The 23,867-nt window shown below is 44.0% G+C and overlaps 1 protein-coding gene across 2 annotated transcripts in view; it reads right to left on the bottom strand.

Annotated features, from left to right (window-relative positions):
* Positions 1 to 23,867, bottom strand: part of INSC (INSC spindle orientation adaptor protein) — a 129,264-nt gene that overhangs the window by 49,759 nt on the left and 55,638 nt on the right. For both annotated transcript variants that reach the window (XM_007448577.1, XM_007448578.1), the window contains 4 exons: positions 17,160 to 17,505; positions 16,125 to 16,177; positions 14,868 to 14,991; positions 1,369 to 1,482 (listed from right to left, as the gene is read on the bottom strand). In XM_007448577.1, coding sequence (XP_007448639.1) covers positions 1,369 to 1,482; positions 14,868 to 14,991; positions 16,125 to 16,177; positions 17,160 to 17,505 — 637 coding nt within the window. The remainder of the gene's footprint in view (positions 1 to 1,368; positions 1,483 to 14,867; positions 14,992 to 16,124; positions 16,178 to 17,159; positions 17,506 to 23,867) is intronic.

Below are 23,867 nucleotides of genomic sequence, written 5' to 3'. Positions count from 1 at the left end.
CCCGGACCGGGGCACGAACCCGTGTCCCCTGCAGCGGCAGGCGGACTCTCAACCACTGTGCCACCAGGGAAGCCCACTAGTAGAGATTTTTAAAGCTCCCTAGTGATGCTAATATGCCTACAGGGTTGAGAACTTCTGAGTCACGCTTTGGCCCAAGAAGCTGAAGGGCCAAGGATTGAACCAGAAGTCACCACTGTGGGCTTTAGGATCATGAACTCTGAATTAAAGAGGCTTGGGTTCTAATTCTGACTCCACTCTTTATCAGTTATGTGACCTTGAGTCAGCCTCTCAAACCACTTCCTCAACTATAAATGGGAAAAACATGGTAACTACTTGTTTGGATGATTTTATGATTTAAAAGAAATAACGTTTGCAAGGCATCAAGCACAGTGGAGAGCACCCTCAAACGTTAGCTATTGCTGTTGCATACAATTTACTTCTCCCTTGACCAGAGTTGACAAGCATTTACCCTCCTGTTCCAGATTTCCTTAAAGGCTTAGATCAGTGATTCTGAGAGTGGCCATGCCTCAGAATCCCCTGTAGAGCTTATTAAAATGTGGGTTCCCAGGTCTTACCCCAGGACCTCAGTAAATCTTGGAGGGCGGCAAACCATTTGTGTTGTGTTTTCCAAAAGCTCCCTGAGGGATTGTGATGCAGGGTTAGGACTGGGAACCACAGAGCTGGAGCATCTTCTTGTGACTGACATCATAAGTCTATTGAAGGATATAACTTTGATTCCAGTTAGATCACTATTCTATCCCCAATGGTAATGCCATTTCTCAAGTTTAAAAAAAAAAAAAAAGGAGGCAAAAATAAAACAGAAGGCCTTAGCAAACCCCCTAGGGAGCTACCAATTGCCTATATTTGTTCTAAGTGTTTGGATCCAACACTTAGAATGAGTGCAGGGGCAAATTGACCATGAAGCTAATGAGTTACAGCTCCCGTGTAATTAATGAAAACCACTGCCCTCAATTTTGTCTTTCCTTCATGTCGTAGTGCGGTGACAGCAGGCATTTTTAAGATCCAGCCAAGAACCTAAGTTGGAAGGTATGTTTGGTTTGGGTTTGGTGGGATATGTGAAGATGAGGGAGGAGGGTTGATATTTATAACAGACACCTCGTGAAGAAAGATGATAGAGGCTCCAGGGGCACCATCTTCTTGCCTCAAGTGGGAAATGAAATCAGAGGAGTTAGCCACTATTAAAGATGGAGACACCAAGGCCCAGAGAGGGGAGGTAACTCTTCCAAGGTCACATAACAAGCAAATGCTAGAGCCAGGACAGGCTTCCTAAGCCAGCTGTCCCCTCCAAACTAGCTTCCTCACACTCTCCCCAGGCCCATCACCTTGGCCCCCATCCATGAAGCTCACCTTGGCTATGATGCGGCACAAGGGAGCCCCCTCTTGGGTCAGGCTGAACAGGTTCCCTGTGGTGGACTCTGTGGTGTAGATATTGTCCGAAGCATCGATTTTTCTCACCAGTGCCTAAGAAAAGAGAACAAAGTCTGATGGTTACTCACTCATCTAACTTCTGCTCACCTTCCTTAATGGAATACCCAAGAGTGTCCTGAAATCTGTAATCCTGCCCCATCTCCACTACCCCATGATGGGGGTGATGAGGTTCTAATTCTAACTTAGGGAAAGACATGAGTCAGGATGAGGTCTGAGCTACATTTCAGAAATAGGGGATAATTTCATACCCCTGGGGCATGGACAACCAGTGCGCCCCGCTCTAGTCAATCAGAAAATCAGCTCTCATCACTGATGGGCTCAGCAAGCACCTTTTTGCTATTCTACTGGCTCCTGATGAGAACAGAAACCATCAGTGAAATAAACAGACCATCAAGTTGAAAACCATTGAGTTGCTACAGATATGACCAAAGAATTTGCTCATTTTGGATGGCCGTTAGCTAATGGCAAAGTCCAGCTGGGTGATGGGTTCAGGAGATGAGTCAAGAGAAACATTCTACTCTGCAGTATCTCCCTGCTCAGAGGACACTTGCCTTAGGTGGACAGCCAGGCCAACACAGCAACCCGGAATCCTGTCAAAGAGTGGGTAGCTCAGTGAGGAATGCCACTAATTACAGCTGAAGGATCTAAGGCTGGTGGTTAAGAGGGCCAGGAATGACCAAGCACAGGACCCTGGGAGGCTCAGGAAGAAGAGCAAATGGAAAAGTCATCAACAAATGGGATACGAAGATTATTCCTAGAAGAGTTTAGCTTATTTCTGGGAAAAAGCTTTTCACGTAACTTGAAACCACTTCATAATCAGCCATTTGTTTTGAAGGTTGTGATTCATCAATTATAGATGACTCCTACCTGCTAATTAATGTTCATTGCTTGAGTTTCTCCTGGGACGTGTGGAGATGGAGACTGGGGAGACTTGCCTTTGGGAGCCTCGTGCGAGAAAGTAGGACCTCTGGGAAGCCACTTGTGCAATTTCAGTTGCCGTGTTTATTTTAAAATATTAAAATGGATTTGTTTCAAATTCATACTGGTGTTATGGAAAAGACACAAGGAAACTAGGAGACCTGAGTTCCAGTGCCAGCCTGCCTTTTTTAACACACTATATTGATGAGCAAGTATGTATATGGTTAAAAGTATGGACTCCAGAGCCAAACTGCCTGGGTTCAAATTCTGGCTCTGCCACTTCTAAGCTCCCTAGAGCAAGTCACTCAGCCCTTCTGCACCTTAGTTTCCTCATCTGTAAGACAGCAGAAATAACAGCGTCTATCTCTTATGGTTGTTGTACCCATCTTTTAAAGTTGCTAATATATATAAAGAACTTCTAAAGGTATCTGGCACACGGAAGCAAAATAAAATTCTTAGCAGTTTTTATCTTGAGATCTTGGGCAATTGAGATAAACTCCCTAGGCCTCAGTTTCCCCATTTGTAAAATGATTTAAATTAAAGGGGTTTGAGGCTCAAGGTAAATAGCTCTTCCATTTTTCTTCTTTATTCAAACTCAGAATTCTTCACACATAGCAATATGCCAATCTTCAACATATAGCAGTCTAAGATTGTGTGTAATTAATCCAACTACATTAAATATAAAAATTATTTCCTAAGATTGGATAGATGCCGCTTGTAAGACATTTAACAAAAGGTAAAATTAATAACCAAGATTTGTCACTGCAAATCTGTATAATGAATGTACTTAGAATCATTCCCTGTCTTTGCTGTAAGCAGTTATATAAGTGATATCAGTGCTAACATGAAAATGCAGATTTCATATAGGGGGGTCCTGTACCTAAATGATAATTACCTAATGTTCCTGATTAGTGTTTGCACTTGAAGCAAATTAGCATTATGTTAAACTATTCAAACCCACTGTCTTTTGCAATCATTTTCTGCTATTAGACCATTTATGTCTGAGGATAATTTCTTGTTAACGTCTATACTCACATATACCATAATTACACTTCAGACTTGTCTCAGTGAGTCAGCTCTCTGACAATGAAAAGTTGTAAACATCCTTTTCACAAGGATAAATTTGGAAAGAAATCAAAGGCTCCACGGAAATCATCAAGGCTCTAAGTATCACAATGCGTCAGAGCTGGAAGGCGTCAGAGCTAGAAGGGCTCTCAAAAGTTTTGTTCAAGATTTCCTTCCGAGTTGAGAAAACTGAGACACAGAAATCTGCCCAAGGTTACACATATGGTACTTGGTGGCGTTAGACTTTAACCCCTGTGAATCTGACTCCCTATTTACCAAAGTCAGTGAATCCATGTCCCTCAGTGCCGGCAGGACCTCCCAGGGACTAGTGGAGATGGAAGTCTCAAAACAAGGAGGAAATCCAGCCTCATGAGCAGCTCTCACCAAACTGGAGCACAGTTGTCCACCCGGGGTTCCATTAGCATCTACTATGTTCTGCCCTGTGGCAGCCAGAGCTTCTGCTGCAGGGGGCAGAGCTGACTGAAAGCCCCACCTAGATCCACCACCATGTTCCTACCGAGGCCATACTTCCCCTGAGCTACTCCCAGCTGTGACTTGGCACAGCAGCGGCACTGCTGTGAGTCCATGATTGCAGGCAGGGGACTCCTCTCACAGGTGACTTTGGCTTGAAAATTCCATCTCTTCCTACTCAAGTCTTCCTCCCCCTTTTCCTTCTCAGTTACCAGCCCTGCAACATGGTTTTTCACCGCCTTCTCCTGCTTCCTTCCCTTTATCCTTCATAGATGTTTCTTATCAAATCCGATCTTGGTATTAGTTTCAAATGAACACAGTCTCTAAAATCAAGTTTTTTCAGGTAATCGAGGAGGAATTGGTGAATTTTCAAAAATATGCTTCAGCTTCTATCATGAGAAGAGTGGTGAAAGAATGGAAACAAAATAAAGGAAGATAGACCGATTAAACTGAATGACAGAATTTTTTCATGACAGACCAGGCAGATACGAAACAAAAAAATATAGGATCTTGAAGAAGAGGAGAAAGGGATTTAAAAAAAAGGGTGGTGGGGTGGTGGTGGTGGTTAAGGAGATACACACAATCTAACTACTCTAAATAAAGAATTTGAAAAGGGGGATATATTTTTGTTTCTCCATCAGAAAGAGTGACTGCAGCCCAGTGAAATTTATCAGCAGGGGTAGACTCTCAAACATCAGCCTGGAATAAGTTCCTCAGAAGGAGGCAGGAAAATACTGTGAAGCCTCTTTCTAAAGTTTCAGATAGAGACTCCATAGTTAGATATAGTTAGGGCAGCCCAGCCATGCAAAGGGATTACATATACATGGGTTGATTAAAGATGGCCACAGATTCTTCGCTACTCCTCCCATAGAGAGGTGGGTTCTAATTCCCCCCCTTTTGAATCTGGGCTGGCCTCAGTGACTTCCTTGATCAACAGGAGCCAGCACTCGGTAGAAGTAACGTTTCAGGACTTCCAAGGCTAGGTCATAAGAAACCTTGAAGCTGCCACTCAGGCTTCTTGGAACATTCTTTTCAGAGTCCTAAGCTACCAGATAAGAAGTTTGATAACTCTGAGACTGTCATGCTGGAGATGCCATGTGCCATGTGTAGGACCCCTGATCAATTACTCTCAACTGAGACCAGCTTTCCAGCCATCCCCTCCAAAGCACCGTACATGTGATGAAGCTTTCTAAGACTCTCTAAACCATCTGCCAGCTGAATACCTCCAAGTGACCTCTGCTGATGCCATAGGGAGCAGAAGAATTACTCAGCCAAGCCCTACTGAAATTCTCTACCCTTAACATTGTGAGATATAATATTAAAAATTGTTGTTAGAGTTGTTTGTTGTGTTAATAGAGTTCTAGATACAGGACAAAATTATAGAGATCAGCATGAAATATTCAAAGGATTACTAGATAAATTTCAAGTGAAAAGGTTTTAACATAAGGATATAGTATCGCCTGTGTCCCAAGAGAACATTTTGGAGAAATGCATGAATTAGGACTTGGAGAAAGGCTCAGAAAGACTAGACATAATAAAGAGGAGACAGACAAAATAATAACTGAATCCAGGCTTGGATTAGCTACTGGTCTGATGGGAAAATATCTCCTGGGTGGGAATATCCAATTTAGAGAGGCAAAAATGGCTAAGATCACTTAGAACTAAAGGTTTAGGGCAGATCCAGACCTTAACTGATTTCATTTCTCCCAATAAGGGAAATCCTAAAATCTAAAAGATTACTTTTGGAAAACAAAAGAATGTGTCAGAAAGGAAAGAGGAGTCAAAGTGCGAATGCTGCTCAGATGAGTAAATAGTGCTCATTCTGTGAGTTAGGTAAGGAAAGAGACCCACATGAGAAGCAGAGCAAAAGGTGAGAAACTCAGCTGAGTCTCCCTGAAGGGAGTGGGGGATTAACAGGGAGAGAGAAAACTGCAGACATAATTCATTACTGGAAAAAAAAAAAAAGTTATAGCAGAAAAATGTTATTCAAGACTGAAATAGTCAAAAGGTATGGGAAGACGGTGTTCGGAGAAGCACATGGCAGAGGGACGGGTTCTCGGTAGGTGCATAAGGCAACAGACTTCAGGAGCACAACAAGAAAACCCTGGGGCTTCCCTGGTGGCGCAGTGGTTGAGAGTCCGCCTGCCGATGCAGGGAACACGGGTTCGTGGCCCGGTCCGGGAAGATCCCACATGCCGCGGAGCGGCTGGGCCCGTGAGCCATGGCCGCTGGGCCTGCGCATCCGGAGCCTGTGCTCCGCAACGGGAGAGACCACAACAGAAAAAAAAAAAAAAAGAAGAAAAAAGAAAACCCTTCCTAGAAGACAGGGTCTTAAGGCCTAAGCAATCCTCAGCGAGAGGCAGAGACAGCAGCCATATTATAGAACTACAGTGCCTGTGTATCCTATGTCAATTTTTTTTCTCATTTAACCCTAAAAGAATTTTTAAAAATATATGACCCCTTGCACATTTTTAATTTGACAGGTAAAATTTTGCATCATAAGTTTAAAGAACAAAGTTGGAAAGGATGTAATTTCCAGCAGACTATAAATATTGACTAAAATAAAATGATTACATCACTCTTTTAGATGTATCCCATGAAATCTAAATACCAAAACAACTTGATACCATCATCATCCATTTAAAATTACATGCACAATCTCTTTAACATTTGAACATTTTGCATCTTTTCTTTTCATCTTTAAACTTACTTTCCCATCCCCATTCTCCCTCAGAATTTTATCTTAATGTAATACATTTAAGTTTCAAAGTATTTTACTGATCACACTTAATCATGCTTATCATTGAAATTTGAAATTTTCTTTTAATTCCTGTGACTATAAGGCTCTAAGTGTTTAAAAATAATCTCTCCTTGCTTGAATTAGTATTACAATTATCATCAGTACAATTGGTCAATACAACATAGATGATAAATTTTGATAATTATAAATCATAAAAATTAAAATTTTATCATAAATATATCTCCTAATGAGATGAATGAGGCTTTGTAAACTTTGTAGGTTTTCTAATTCATTTATCCATGATTGAATATTGGCTTAATGCTATATTTTTAGATGTAAATCCTGAAAATTCTTGTTCCCATAAATCCCGTGAAGAGAGGAATGGGAAGAGTATGTATAGCCAAGTTGCTCACGCTTTGAGCACATTCTGAGCTATGTAATCATATAGTGATCTATCATCAAACACTATTTTTAATGATCTGCCAGCTGATAACACCTATAAATTGGTAGAAGCAAAGAACTGGAAACCATTTGACTTGCAAAACATTTGTCACCCAATCATTAGAGTCATTCATTCACTTGTCTCAATTTCTGGGAAGAATTCCAGAAGTACTTTACCAAGACATATTAAGTAACTCTTAATTATACCCACAACTCTTTCACTTGGAGCACCTTGGATTATCCAAATTATTCAGAAAGGATTAAGAAAATCAAAATATTATTAATTTCATTAACAATACAATTTCAATAAAATATTTTTGTGTGTTTCAAATAAAAAACTTGAAGCTACAGCTTTTGCTTATTTAATTTATGGAAAATACCCGCCCTCTAACCTAATTGGCAAAGACTATTCTTTAAGCCAAGCCAATCAGCCAAGTCAACTTAGCTTTTTCTCAATATAGACCTGACTTCATTTTTAATTAAAAATTTTTTAAAATGTGTTCCAAGAAATGCTAAAAAATGCTGACAAATAATTTTGGAAATCATTCTGTAAGGAGAAATGCTAAAAACTGTCAATATTAAAATAATATAGACTTAAAATAAAATTTGATTTACTTGTGTATATTCTAAAGCCAAGATAAAACAATTTATTAAACTTTTCATAATGCAAAGTAATATATAGCTAACATTGTAAAGTAATTATAAATCTGGAAATATGATAAAAGCCACTGCATTCCTTCAGTAAATAGATGTGTATATGTATTGAACTTTGGTGTTTATTTCAGGAAATAATTAAATAAGGTCTGAGAATAAAAATATCTGAAATCATTCGACTGTTTTTTGTAGCTCCTTTTTTTTAAGGTATGTTTTTTTTTTTTGATGTGGACCATTTTTAAAAATTAATTAGTTTATTTATTTATTTATGTTTGGCTGCGTTGGGTCTTCGTTGCTATGCGCAGGCTTTCTCTAGCTGCGGCGAGTGGGGGCTACTCTTCACTGCGGTGCGCGGGCTTCTCATTGCGGTGGCTTCTCTTATTTGGAACACAGGCTCTAGGCACGCAGGCTTCAGTAGTTGTGGCGCACGGGCTCAGTAGTTGTGGCGCATGGGCTTAGTTGCTCCACGGCATGTGGGATCTTCCCGGACCAGTGATCGAACCCATGTCCCCTACATTGACAGGTGGATTCATAACCACTGTGCCACCAGGGAAGTCCTTTTGCAGCTCTTATGATCGAACTTCTCTACGTATTTAAAGGAGAAAAGTATTTATACTTAAATCTAATTAGTCCAGCTGCCAGCAATTAATTATATCTTTTGCTAACAGAAAGTAGAAATTAGTGTAAATATTTCATAAAATGTTTTGACAAAATAGTCTTTAACTGCTGCCTTAAATAATGTGCATCAAATCTGAAAAGAAAAATCATGCAAAACTTGTATCCGTGAATTTTACCCAGTATATCTTGAAAAATGTGGTCTTTCTCAAAAATATTCCAGTTACATTTAAAAGAATCATTATCATTAACCTTTAGACATCACTTAGAGTTGAGCATAAGATACAGCGGAAAGGAATTGCTTGCATTTAAAAAGTGCTCCCCAGGGCTTCCCTGGTGGCGCAGTGGTTGAGAGTCCGCCTGCCGATGCAGTGAACATGGGTTCGTGCCTCGGTCCGGGAAGATCCCACATGCCGCGGAGTGGCTGGGCCCGTGAGCCATGGCCGCTGAGCCTGCGCGTCCGGAGCCTGTGCTCCGCAGCGGGAGAGGCCAGAACAGTGAGAGGCCCCCGTACCGCACACACACACAAAAAAGGGCCCCCCCCGGAAACCATTTTGAGTGTTTGATTTGTCCTACCTGTGCTCTCTTTGCTTTGTCTAAGGAGAATGTCCCTCAAGAGGTATGCACGATTTGAGAATAAATGGAAATAGAAGGGATAAGATAAATTGGAAACTTTCACAACCAACCCTCCAATACCCACATACACACACACACACAAACACACACACTACCATTCTACCACATTTCTAGATTCAGAAAATCTGCACACTGGACAAAATACACAATTTCTAATGCTTTTCTCAACAGAAATATTAAAAACATGGAAATACATGGAGGCCTAAAGGTTTATGGTTCATGAATGTAGGCTTCTTTTTTGTTTTATCTCCCCATTAGCACTCCAAGGTTTTTGCAAAAAGGCGCAATGCACTATAAGATTTGGGATGGGTGAGGACTATGCCTTTCTTTTGGAAAATAATAGAAGGGCTGGTAAAAACTGTGTATTATTAGGAGGATTGTTTCTAGGAAAGAAAACAAATGAAAACTGAAGATCTGGAAGTTGATTTCCTTAAAAGTATACGTGCTTGCATTTCTCCTAGGAAATCTTTGAGAACCCAGAGAATGCAATGCATCTGAAGCAGCAGACCACTGGCCCAAGTCACTTCAAGCAGCTGAAATCAGTGTAGCCTGGGGTGGCAGAAATGCAAAGTTTGGAGGGACTCTTGAAATGAAGAAATGTTGAAAATGCTGGATGGCAAAGAATGCAAATCAAACAAGTCCTTGTGAAGGAATTACAAATGCCTGACTTTGCAGGAAGAAGATAAACGTATCTCATGCCCTTCTATGAAAAAGGAGACATTTTTCTCCCATATATGGTAACCATCGTACCACAATTAACCTGTGGTGGATGCTTTCCCCCCGTGAATGTATGTTCACAAATCCTTGTGGACTGTGGACAACTGAAATAAACCGACGTCCTGTTGCAGATGCAACCAAGACAGTATCTGTCACCCACCCTCTTTCTCTCAACTGCAGATGAGTGTCTGTTAAGGTCTTCAGCAACCCTAAAGGAAGACATGTTGACTGGAAGACATGTTGACTGGAATTCCTGCCCTAAGGATTGAAGACTGGCCTGTTTTAACTTTCTGTGAGTGTAGCAGTAGTGCTGTGATAATATTGTGTATCCAAGGTACTAACTCTTTGGACCCTTTCAAGTATCTCGGGGAAAGACCAGTACAAATTGAAAAGCCCTGAGGAAATCCCTCCCGTTGCTGGAGAGACAGCCTGGGCTGTAGCTGCCCAAAGAAACATGACTCCACACACACACACACACACACACACACACACACACACACACACACACACACACACACACACACACACACACACACACACACACACACACACACACACACACTGGGATGAGACCCTCCTGGCTAAGAGGAGAATAAGAAAATTAAAGAGAATTCTATTAACCTAAGAATCGAGGGCTTTGAATTATTCCTAAGAGTAGAGGGATTCAGATTGGGTTTTTTTTTTTCTTTCTTTCTTTCACTTTATTTTCTCCCAGGGAACTTTAAAATGAGATAGAAGAGACCATTTAAAAATTTTGAACATCTTTATCTTTCTCATCCTGGCAAGTATGTTTGGATTATCTTTATCTTACTGTTTAATCCCATTGCAGCCTCTGATTACCTATATTGGACAACATAGCTGAGCAAAATCTGAGAATGAGAAAAAGAACAGGAAAGCAAATTTTGAGCTTTAGTTACAAAATCTCCTTAGAGTCAATTTAATGAATGTAATATTTTAAGTCATTTCCAAGCCTTCTGGGAGCAAAGTCTAAATTGCCCACTGGGATTCCAGAAGGATCCACAAAGGAGTAGAGTTTGTTATTTGGGGGGGATGGCTTCCTGAAGGTGTGAAAAGTCTGCCTCACAGGCAGGTGACCTCCTCCTCCAAAGGGCCCAGCCACACTCCTGCCTGACCACAGCCAGATAGATGGGGCCAATAAGATAATAGGACAAGAACTGTGAACACTGAGGTGTAATACTTGGTCCCCACTCCTTCTGTTCCACTAGGGAGAGATTTCAGCCACACCACCTCTGCTGGCCTCAGTCCCCACCCTTCCATGTCACCTTGCCGTGAGGGCAAGGATGAGTTAGTGAGTTTGGAAGAAGGAACTGAGTATGTTTAGCTTAGCGGCTGCCTCTTTCCTCTTAGGACGTGTCCCTCTGGTCTGACCATGGGTAGGTGCTGGTGCCTCAGGTGAGGCCTGAGGCTGACCAGCTCTGTCTGGGACAGGAAGGGGAAGTTTAGGGGTGAGATGAAGTTTTAACAAGTTCACTTCAGCCACACAGCCAGAGATACAGTCCCTAACCAGTTTTACTAGAATAAAGGTGATATTTTAAATGAAAATAAACATTGATTGATGGAATGAAAGGATGAATGCCTATACAGTCTATCCACATGAAACGGAATCGAGGGTTCAGAGCTACAGGTGAGAGTTGATTTATTCAATAGAGAGTCCCCTAGAAGTCGTCTTCAAGTAAATCATCTTTTCTAAGTCAAGCTTTTTCCTCTTACCTCCCACATGGCTAATCCTTTAATCCGAGAAAGTTTAATCCTTAATGTTCATTAATTTCCCATTGGTGGCTCCTAACAGTTAAGCCTTAAATTTCCAAGCCCACCAAGTAGTTAAATTATCTCAATAAGCAATTAGTAATTAGTAATTAGGTGATTAGGAGGCTCTTTTTAGCAAAGCTAAAAGAGCTAGCAAAGCTAAAAGAGCTAGCAAAGCTTTTAGCAAAGCTTGCTGTCAGCTTCTCTTAAGGTAGCTCAGGTCTGTAGTGAATAAAGCCACTGACGCAATCAGAAGAGTGCCAATTACTCCTGTGTTGCCTTATTTGATGCTAACAACAAGCCAAGGTAGAGGTGAGGAAACTGAGGAAATTAAGTAACTTGCCCAAGTTTGTAGATGCAGTAAGTAAGCACGTTCAGGGTTTGAACCCTGATATGCCTCCAAATGCCATGCTCAATCCACTACCCCCCAACGCTCACATTCATAGAATTACACACTGTCAAGATTGGAAGAAACCTTGCAAGTCACTCAGTCCAACCTCCATCTACTGCCGATATCCTCCCAGGCATGACTTTCCCACCTCAGTGATGGGGAGTTCCTAAGGCAGCCCCTTCTACTGCGGGGCAGCCCTATTGCTTCGCCAACCCCTTTTTCCATGGAATGTCCTATAGATTCACTTCATTGGTCCAAGGTCCTTCTTCCCTTTGGAGGTAGCAGAGTTTCCATTCTTAAACATCCCTGCTCCTCCAGCTATTCCCCACGTACCTTAATCTTCGGCCCTTCCCCGTCCTCCTAGGAAGCTCCTCTGAGCACAATCATTGTCTCAATAACACATCTGGGGTCTGGAGCTGGACATAACATTCCAGGATGGAGCAGACCAGTGCAGAGTAGTGCTATATTATCACTGCCCTTCTTGTAAGCACCACTCCACCATGTGTTGTGTTTTTGTGGTGGGTGTGGAGGGGGGATGGAAAGAGTACTGTTCCTCTGCTCAAGAGCCTACATGGCTCCCTAGTGCAAAAAAGGCATTTCCCAAATTGCATTTCCTGAAACACCGGCATCCCAGAATAAATGAATGGGTGTTTTAAGAATAAAAAAGATCTGTGACTAGGTAAGTTTGGAACACACTGCTTAACATTCATTCGTTAATAAATCTTTATTGGATGCCTGCTGTATGCCAGGTACTGTTCTAGTCACTAGATATATATTCATGGACAAAAGAAAGCAAAATCCCTGTTTATGGAAACTATAGGTCAGACAAGAAATACTATGAATGTGTGAGGACCTCTTAGAAGATTTGCAACACACAATAACACATCATGAGAGAAATGCTGATGCAAAAAAATAAGCTTAATTTCATTTACGTCAAGATACCCCAAGTGTAGGATCCTTGTATAATTACTAATATACTAGAGAACAGGATTTGAGTTACCTGTTTAGGAAACACATGCTCACAACACCGAACAGATTACCCTGCCTTCAGCCAGTGTATCTCTTTATGTCACCACTGTTTTGTATGGAAACTTTCTAATGTAAAAGGATGCTAAAGGTCAGCCAAGAAATATTAAGAGCACAGCAAGCTCAGCCCAAAGGAGGGCTTAGAGGACACCACTGGGCATGTGGGAGGGAAGGGGGGGGTCGTCAAGAAACTAACAAATATGCAGAGGAATGGAGGACAGACACTGCTTGCCCCACCAGGGGAGGGAGACCAATGGGGGACTCAATTCTAAGAGAAAAGCAGCTGATCCAACAGCTCCCAAGCTGAGCATCAGTGAGGCAGGTGGCCAGACTGGAAATGGGGCAGGATTTAGCCAGGGAATTAGAAGCACCGGGTCAGGAATTGGAAAAAGCAGAATGGACCCAGTGCCCCAGGAAATCGGATACATAGTCCACAAAGCCCAAGTAGGCTCCTGACAGCCCAAAAGGAGCCTTTTTTTCCCAGGAATCTGTGACCTGGAGCATCAAAACGACAAGCTACCCTTTGCCCCTGGTAGAAAGAGCTAAGGACTGCTTCCAACCCTGGCTGGCTTCCATTTACAATCCAACAGAACTCTTTTAAGCCCTTTTAAGTGAACCTGGTACTGCCAGGCAAGAGGGCACCACAATGGCATAAAAAGCACCAGCGGGCACCTGAGCTCCTGCTCAAAAGTTCCTCCAGGCTCCTGTCTTCCCCACCACGAGCTTCAACACCCTCGCTCGTCACTCCTTCAATTTCTTCACCCACTTTGGCCCCATGTTCCACTGGGTCCCTCTGGGACTTGACGGTTCCATTTGGGACACTGGCCTTAGCTTGAACCACCACCTGCCGGTACGCGTGACTGTCAACATTTGCTCACCGTGCCAGCCCCAGGGCCCCAGCCCTGGCCCTTCCCTTCCCTTGTCCCAGACTCTCGGGGCAGGGAGAGTGAACTCCGCAGACCCTTCTGGGTTGGGAGGGTGAGGCTGCACAGGGCCAGCTACCCTGACCAGCAAGTGAACCAGGTCAGAAGGGCCTGTGCTGTGTACAAGACGAGCCAGACACATAGGGAATAGAGAAAGGAAACCCTGGGATAGGTAGAAAGGCCAAGTTTGGAGAGAGGCTGATATGGGAAGGGATTTGTTATTTGTGGAAAGCTCTTACGTGGTGGTGGGAAAAGAATGGCAAATATGTAACACAATATTTCTGTAACTATAAATAACATGCAAATACCTTTCCTAATGCAAACCATATGGAATCAGCTTTTCTGGGAGGCTTTTAAAAATAGGAAAAGGCAAGAGAAGGAAATAATATGTATTTATCCCATACTATGTGCTAAGCACTTTTCATACGTTGTTTGCTTAGTCCTCTCACTTCTCTTCTGGAGAAGGTCTTCACTTTACATATGGGGGAAATGAGGCTATGGATTAAGGAATTTGACCAAGGACCCATGATAAACCACAATTTGAAAGTAGATCTGTCAGGTTCCAAAGCCCTCGTTCTTTCTGAAATCAAGTACCACCTTCCCTAGAGGCAGGGGCTAGACTAGCTGACCTTTCTAGATTCTTCTCTATTGCCAGGATATCCAGAATTGACTTGTTCCCAGCAGGTGCCCTAAGTCTTTCAGGAATATAAGGATCTATTGTGTGCACTGTGAACAATAACTCAACAGAGAAGATTTAAGGTGGTGGTAGCTACACTGAAAGTGCAACTGGGAGACGCTGGGCTCTGCCACTGCCTTGCTGTGTGACCTTAGGTCAGTATCCGCCCTCTCTGGGCTCTAGTTTTCACATCTTGAAAATGCAGAATTGGGCTAGATGGTCAGGAAGGCTCTGCTCAGCTCTGACAGTCCTGTCTCTCAGGTGTTGGAGTTCACTTTGGTGGTCTGAGGAGGATGTCCCCCAAGAAAGCCCACTTCAGAGCTTCCCCGAACTGGGCCCAGTCCCTCTGCCCACCTCCACTGCCCAGCCCACACTGACCTGCACCTCCCGGGTCAGGGCCAGCTCCAGCAGCTGGCCAAAGTGCTGGCCCAGCGTGCTCAGGGTCTCACTCACACAGGCCTTCGTCGACTTTAGGATGTGCTCATTCTCAACCTGGAGGCACCTGGAGAAAGAAACCCTGGGTGGGCCACTGTAAGGGGCAGGCACTCAGCCCAGAGCCATTTTAGGGGACAGATCCGGGCCTGCAACAGGCCTGGTGGTGATGCAAGTGGCCTGGGAAGATGACATCAGCTCCTGGGGAGTCAGAGATGGAATATTCCAAGACTGGCTTGTCCCCTGGCTTCCTAGTGTTCAAAGAAGTGCTGGCCTGAAATAGGAGCTAACAGTCCATGTTGCCAGGAAGAAAGGCCATCAGAAAGCAGTCAAATCCATACCTCTGGGCTTCTCCCTGGGAGAATCTGCCATCATTGCGGCCAGGGTCTAGGGATGGTGGATGGGAGTCACAGAGGAGGGTTGCTCGTGTGCCAGGTATGCCTTGCTCACTCTAAAGGTATATGGTGATGCCTGTGACCCTTTAAGAAATAGCGGCCTAAAGCGTGCAGACAGGAGCCTTTAAGGATTTTCCACTCACACAGGAAGATCAAGATCAAATCCACCCCATGACCTGAGAATGTTTCACAATGGAAGGCCAAAGACCCCATGGCAGTCCTAGGAATGTCAAGTTCCAGGTTTTTCTGCTAGGGCCTGGGGGCTGGAAGGGGTGAGGGACAGTGTCAACACACACCCAGGTGTGCATACAGACAAGGTTGAGTGTGTGTACGTTTCTGAGTGTAGACGTATGTGTGTTTATGTATGTGAGATACGAAGAGATTGTGAGTGTATTTCTGTGATTGTGTGATTGTATGTTTATATATCTGTGCGTGTCTGTGAAATCCTTGTCAATGTGTATGTGAGTATAAAGGTGTGTCTGCTTTCACCTTGTCTTGACTTTGGAGATCAAGGGGCTTCCCAAAGCTGGGGTAAACTTTTTCCTTGTTACCAACCCTCAAGAATCGTCTTCCTTCCTATGCCCAGGCCTCTCCTCTGCCTTTTACATTCTCCCAGACCTGAAAATCGAGCAGAAAACCCCAAGGGAGTCTTTTAAGGTTGCTGATAAAAGTCAGCAAAAGGAAACTCCCAGACCACCACCAGGCCTCCCCACTCCCACTGTCCCTGTGGGAGAAGATGCCAGCCCCTTCCCCTGCCTGAGGACTGGCTGGCAGACCCTGTCTAGATTCACCCAGAGGCCAGATTTACCTCTCTGTGACCGCTGACAGCTCTGAGCACTTCTCCATCAGCAGCTTTTCAATCTGCAGAAAAATAGATCAATTTTATTCAATTCAGTAAGCACTGGTCGAGGACCAACTGCTGAGCTGGACCCTCTGGGGCATAAAGATAAAGAATCAAATCAGCCAATTTGGGAAAAAGGCACATAAACTATAACACAGTGTGATATGGATGGCAAAAGAGATCATCATCAGTTGCTTGGGGGGCTCAGGAAAAGATAACTGAGCAATTAGTTATGCTGGGGGATCTGGGAAGCTTCAGAGAGGAAGGGGCATTTGAGCTGGGTTTTAAAGAATGAAGAGAAGTTTACTGTCTGCAAAGTGGAGCAAGGAAAAGGGTAGAGCACTAAGGTGCAAAGGGATGCCAGAAGAAAGAGAAATAAAGAGGGATTTTCAGTAGTTTGCTTTGGACTTGGAGGAGATTCAAAACCATGGGCTTTGGAATTACACAGCCTTAGGTTGAATCCAGTTTATACCATTCACTGCATAACTTTGGGGAAGTTACTTAGGCTTTCTGAGTTTCCGTTTCCTCATCTATAAAGTGAGGACAACAACACTAGCTAATATTTTTAATTAATTTAATTTAATTAGGACTCAGCCCTCACAACAGATCTATGAAATAAATGCGATTATTATACTCATCAGGATGATGGAACTGGGGCACAGAGAAGTTAAGTAACTTGGCAAGGTCACACAGCAGACAGAGCTGACACTTGAGCAGGCAGGCATTAAAGAGGGTGTATTTAACCTTTGCACGGTGTCTCTCAGTGGTTATGTTGGCCTCAGAGGTTGTTCAAGGTAAATGAGATGTATGTAAAAACATCTAGCACAATTCCTAGAACAGAGCAGATACTCAGTAAAGGTCCTTACTGTCTTCCCTGCTTCATTGGAAGTGGAGAGAGGTCCCTGAGGCAAGAAGAGTTAGGACTCTACACAATTCAGACCCACTCTTCTAAAAGGCAACCCCATTCCGAGTGCCCACCCACGCCCATGCCAGACAACCCACCTGGCCCATCTCCTGCGAGGAGCTCCTGCTGACAGCACTGTACTCGCTGACCATGGAGCGGGCATGGCAGGTCAGTCGCACACTCATGCTATGGACACGCGCCCAGCGGTCCTGGGCCAGCTTCTGCCCGATCCTACGCAGCTCAGTGCTGATGACCCAGCCCCGCTTGAGCAGCAGCTGCAGGGGGTCTCCGGGGCCAGAACCGCCTGCCAGGATGAGGTCGCCCTGTGCATCCTCCTCCAGGCTGATGGGCTTTGCCTGCAGGACACACATGCACTCACACTCTGTCATGAGCTTCAGGTCCTCCATCCAGCGCTGGACCGAATCCACCTGCATCAGGTGCAGCCTGCAGCCAGGGAACAGTGCCACGAAGGCTATTAACACTCCACAATTTCCAAAGGTTTCAATTCCAAGCCATCTGGTGTTTACTAAACACCTACTATATGCTCGTCACTGTTTCTTGCATTCACTTACCTTAATCCTCTTATTTCTCATTATGTCCATCTTACAGATAGTAAGATGTTTTGAGGGCAGATGACCAGACAAATCAGGCAATGAAGTCTGACAGAGTAGCAGATTATCTTTACAATAAGAGGAAAAAAGAAATAGCCTAAATATCAAATATTAGCTATGTCTAGTAAGCTATGGTACAGCTACATGGTTATATAATGTGCACTTATTTAAAATAATGCTTTCCAAAAGTTTAGAGCAAAGAAAAATGTGTGCACTAACAAAATAAACACACAGTATGCAAAGCAGTATGCAGAAATGTAAACACAATTATTATAACTGTGTTTAAAAGCTGTCTCTAGAAAAAATATTTAAAAGAAATATTAAAATGCTAGTGGTTCTTTATGGGTGGTGAAACAAAAAGATTTTTCATTTGTTTTCAACCTTTCTCTAATTTCCAAATTTACTTTCATAAGCATATATACTAATTTTGTAATGGAACAAAATTAACTCTATTTAGTACAACAGCATGAGAATATCCATTAGGTCTTAAGATCTTTGTCAAATAAAATTCACTCTAAAATTCACTTAATCAAATAATAGTAATATCAGATCATTAACAAAGCTTTGAACGTTGCTTGAATGAATAATATTTAATATCACATAAGTGCCAGACACTGTGGGAAAAGTGGAGATCAACATGCCACGCCTCCCCTCTCGTGGAGCTTTTGATCTGCCTAAAGAATCAAGACATAGTAATGAGAAGTTAAAAAACAATAGATTTCAACATCATTTGAAGGTTATGACAGAAGAAGACACACACACACTTAACCTTTAAGGCTGGGCTCAAGTCCCTTTGCCTTGGCTTGTAACAATGTTCTAACTAGTCTTCTGTTGCTAATCTTACCTGCCTCCAGCCATTCTCCACCTGCCACTAGTCATTCACTCATTCCACAAAACAGTATTCAGTGCCTACTACGTACCAAGTACTGTTCTAAGCTGGGCTATAAGAGCAAACAAGTAGATAAAAATCATTTCCCTTGTAAAGGTTACATTCAAGTGAGAGAACAGTCAACTTCTAAAATAATTTCCAAAATAAATAAGTAATGCATACAATACGTTGGAGGTGGTCAGTGCTATGAAGGAAAAGAACAGGAAAAAAGGATAGAGAGTTGTGGGGTGAAAGGGGGAGTAGGCATTGCAATGTAAAATAAGTGGATCAGAGAAGGCTCACTGAGGAAGGGACCTTTGAGCCAAGGCGTGAAGGACATGAGGGAGTAAGCCATGTAGATATCTGGGGGGAAATTGTTTCAGAGAGAGAGAACAGCAAGTGCAAAGGCCCTGAGGCATAAGTGTTCTTGAGATGTGTGAGAAAGACAAGAGTTAACCTGGCAGAGAGTGGGATGGAGGGCTTGAGGTGAAAGTAGTGGAGGGTGGAGGTGAGCAGACCCTATGGAGCTGTGTGGGACAAAGTAAGGATTTGGCTTTTATTCTGAGTCAGTACAGCCAGCACCCAGAAGGCATTGATGAGGCCAGATAAGTAGGGCCAAGGTATCAAGTAGGACGGAAATGATAGCGGAATGCTCCAATTATCGTGGTTAAAATCACGCCTTCATATTTACTGTTATTTAATGAGGAGTAGGACTTTCTTAACAATGCAGCTGTTTGTCTATGAGGCTTTTAAATGTAATTTTTAACTACAAAGCTTATACTGTTTATGCAAATTGTGCATGTGATTTCTTACAGCTTTTTAAATTGTTAAAAATAAAAGCTTACCAATAACCTTTCTTTCTCCCTCTCCCTTCATGAAAAATAGCTATTATATTTTGTAAAGAATTTGAATAGATGATAGATAGATGGATAGATAGATAGATAGATGGAAAATTACTTTGTGGATATACCACAATTTATTAAACCATTTTCCCATTGCTGGGAACTCACTTCGTTTCCAGTTCTTGGCCACTATAAACACACTTACACATATGCCCTTACATAACCAGTATCTTCATTCTATGCCATAGACCCCCAGGAGTAAGAGTGAAATTCTATAGATGCTGCCATACTGGCTCCCCAAGGCAGCAATGCATCCCATTCCCCCAACAATGCAGGAGAACTTTCTATACATATATCTTGTTACTCCCCTGCGTGAGTCCTCAGTGTGCCCCCACTGACCACTCCCCCATAAGTTAAAATTCCTGAGGCTCAGATGGGGAGTGTCCAAGATCTGGCCCCAGCCTCCCTTCCCACACATCTCCCTTTTCCATCTTCCCTCATATTTTAGCACCCTCACCATAAACACAGTACACTCCAGGCACACTCAACCTTCCTGTTTCCCGAGCATGGCTCTCTTTTACAGTCTCTCCCATGGGCTTGCACAGACAATTCCTCTCAGATCAGAATCCCCTTTCCTCCTTCTCTACCTGGCAAGCTCCTATTAACCCTGCAGTACCCGGCTCTCGTGTTACTTTCTCTGGAGAGCCTCAGTCAGAGCTTATCAGCTGCCCCCCAGGACCCCCACCTCTCTGTGCATCCTCCATTGGAGCACTAATAACATTTTATTGCAATTTGTATGTTTGTCTGAACTCTCCAAGTCCTGTGAGGGACATCCCTCGTGTCTGATTTATTACCAGTGCCTGACATATACCAGCTACACATCTGAAAGAGCGGCAGGCATTTACTGCCATACCTCTGCAGAAGACTCCACATGCCTCCACCATTCCACCTCCCCAGGGAGTGCCCCACGAACAATGTCAACTAAAAAGAATGCACAACCTAAAAATTGAGAATTATGTTTTATTTGGCGGACAAAACTGAGGACTTCCAGTCTGGGAGGCAGCCTCTCAGAACAGCTCTGAGAAACTGCTCCAAAAAGGTAAAGGAGGAACCAGGATATAGAGGAGTTTTTGCAACAAAGACCAAATAGTCAGAACATCACAACATTACTGTTAAATAAAGAAAACCAGACACCTCAAGTTAATGAATTTAGCACTTTACTGTGTATGGGAAGATGCAAGAGTCTGGGCTCACTGAAATCATTCCTTTGATATGTACCTTAGCTATCTAGGGTCAGTATCCTGTGCTTTCCCATCCTGCGTCCCCTCAGGGTGGCTGCAGAGGCTGAGGGCTTGACTGCGGGCAGCCCATTTGTCTCCATCCTGAGTTCCCTCGGGGCTCACCTTTGCAGGCAGCTGTAGTGGCTTGATGGCTGCAACATCCTTTGTTTACTGATATGGCAGGCAACATTTTTCATTCACGACAACATGATTGGAAAGGTGATATAGAGGATGGAAAAGTCTATGACCCTCATGTTCTAGAGATACAGAACTGGGAGGCAAACTGACCTAGGGGCTTTTAGGGGGCAACAAATGAACTAGTCACTCCCTCACTGACTCATTCTCTCCATAAACACTTTGCAGTGGACATCTGTTGTTTTTGTCTTCCCAGCATTCTCCCTCCTTCTGCTATCAGTAGCAAAGATGAGTTCTATTAGCTGCCTCTTGGGGCAACCTAGGCTTCAGCGTTTCTCTCCTCTTTGGGGAAGGCCCCTCCTCCCAAACCCAGAGTGGTTCCCCAGGGGAAATATCTGTGCTGAGTAAGACACCCTTGGCCATAGCTGGTGGTTAATCCATGGGTGGGCTCCTGAACCAAGCTGCATGAATCCAATTCCCTCTCCCCAAACTGTGAAACTTAGAACCAAGAGTTACACAGACTGGAGTTGTTGGACGCGGGTCACTTTCGTGACGGCAAATTCAGTTGTTCCACCAGGAACTCCAGCATCATTTGGGGACTGGGAAATAAGGCCAAGAGTTAACTTCCATTGCTTGCAACCAAAGGAAACTTTTCTAAAGCACAAGTTCACAAATAACTAAGCAGAGTTGAGTCGGTGCCATCCCTTAGAGAAAAAGTTTTCTGGGAATTCAAAGAAGGGAGCTACTCCTTTCAGTTGGAGATCAGGGGACGGTTCACAAAGAAAGTGACGTTAGAGCTGGGTAGCATTTGGACACACGAAGACAGTGGGAGAATCCTCCGGGGTGCGGCAGACAACAGGACATTGAGTAGGTTAGTTGGGCTAGAGCTATATATTCTGGAAAAGAGGGAGCTGTGAAGGGCAGATCTGGAGAAGGGGGAAAGCCCTGATCTTGAAAAACTTTGAAGCCAGAGTAGGGTTTGGGCATTTATGCTGAAAGCCACAAGAAGCTATCCAAGGGTGGCAGGCAGGGCAACAGGGGTAGAGACCAGTGGAGTTGAAAGACTCCTACCTAAATCACAGCAGCTGGAGCCAGCACCCAGCACAAAGGGAACCCATGGTGCTGGGGTGGGCTCTTAGCATGTCTCCCTGTGGAAGAGTTCTGGGGTCCTCACAGGGGAGTTATTCACACCCCCTTACTTCTGGCCTGGGTGGGAAAGGGCCATGGAAGAGCCAGGTAGAGAGAAAAAGGGAGTCAGAGCCACCACATGCCTCTGGTGTAAGCCCATCCCAGGAGGCCTGATTAGATCCCAAACCCATATTTTCATCACCCGCCTTCACCCCCAACTCACACGCAGGCATTACTCAGTTCTTGCTCTTTAAGATCTTTAAAAATTAGAAAGAAAGTGGGATTTTAGAAGCTGTGTTGATTAAAATCCTAGCTGATTTATCACTCTGCTGGTAAGGAAAATGGAATGACGAAACTATTGATTTCCTCAGTGTTTGTGCATTTGTGCCCATGCGTGCCCGTGTTTGCGGATATGAACTCATTCGGGTGTCTGTCTATATTGTCTGTGCACCGGTGTCTGGCTGTCTGGGTGAGAGTTTGTGTATCTCTACCTACGTAAATACTCAGATGAGTTTGTGTGTTTACTGGTTTTGTGCCAGAGAAACTCGATGATTAAAAACGGATGGGAGGGCTTCCCTGGTGGCGCAGTGGTTGAGAGTCCGCCTGCCAATGCAGTGGACACGGGTTCGTGCCCCGGTCCGGGAGGATCCCACATGCCGCGGTAGCGGCTGGGCCCGTGAGCCGTGGCCGCTGAGCCTCCGCGTCCAGGGCCTGTGCTCCGCAACGGGAGAGGCCGCAGCAGTGAGAGGCCCGCATACCACACACACACAAAAAAAAAAACGGATGGGAAAAAAAGAAAAACGGATGGGGTGGGGTGGGGCTTGAGCGAGGGCTGCGCTTAATCACTAAATTCCAAAGAAAAGAGTATATTAAGTGGAGAAAAGAAGTACCTTTGCAGTGGAGAAACCTGGCAAATACCACCTTAACCAAGAGATCAAAGCGAATCTCACTGCTGATAAGCCGCGTTGATAGCATGTACCCCTGATACAACATGATGAAGACACTTCACCGCTGCAGCATTTTCCCTGAAACCCATAACTCAGTCTCATCATAGGAAAAACAATGGGGACCCAAACCAAGGGACGTTGTACAAAAGACCTGACCAGTACTCATCAAAATGGTCAGGGTCATCAAAAGCAAGGGGAGACCGAGAAACTGTCACAGGCCAGAGGACACTAAGGAGACGTGACGATGACGACATGTAACACGATGTCCTGGATGGAATCCTGAAACAAAAGAGGACATTCGTGGAAAAACTAGTGAAATCCGAATAAAGTCTGGAAATTAGTTAATAGTAAAACACCAATGCTACTTCCTTAGTTGTGGCCAATGTACCAAGCTGCTATTAGACACTAATCAGAGGAACTGGGTATGGGGTATATAGAAACACCGTGCACTATCTTTGCAACTTTCTGTAAATCCAAAACTACTTAAAAATTTTTTTTTAAATTTCTTTTAAAAAGATGAGGTTCGGCAGGGAGGTGGAGTCCAGAAGACAAGCCTGAGGGTTTTCTACCCCAACTCGCCAGAAAGAATCTCACATCACTTGCTTCTTCCCCAACCAGAAGCATGGGCTGAGACGGTCTGTCTCTCTGACTTTGTGTCGTGAGCCCGCAGAAAGAAGCCTTCGAGCAGCGGTCGCCAAGCTGTTGGGCACCAGGGACCGGTTTTGTGGAAGACAATTGCTCTAGGGGCCGGTGGCGGGGGTCGGTGTGTGGGTTCTGGTCTGGGCGGTAATGCGAGCGATGGCGAGCGGCAGATGACGTTTCAGTCGCTCGCCGCTCACCTGCTGCTCTGCGGCCCGGTTCCTAACAGGCCGCGGACCAGTACCGGTCCACAGCCCAGGGCTTGGGGACCTCTGCCTTAGAGCATCAAAGCTCCAGTGGACGGGAGGGAGAAACCTGGCTAAGGAGCCTGAAGCGGAAGGACAGAGGGTCCGCAG

Source organism: Lipotes vexillifer, unplaced genomic scaffold (assembly GCF_000442215.2).
Source record: "Lipotes vexillifer unplaced genomic scaffold, Lipotes_vexillifer_v1.1 scaffold519, whole genome shotgun sequence".
Taxonomy (NCBI): Eukaryota; Metazoa; Chordata; class Mammalia; order Artiodactyla; family Lipotidae; genus Lipotes; species Lipotes vexillifer.
This window is presented reverse-complemented; position numbering and strand designations above follow the sequence as displayed.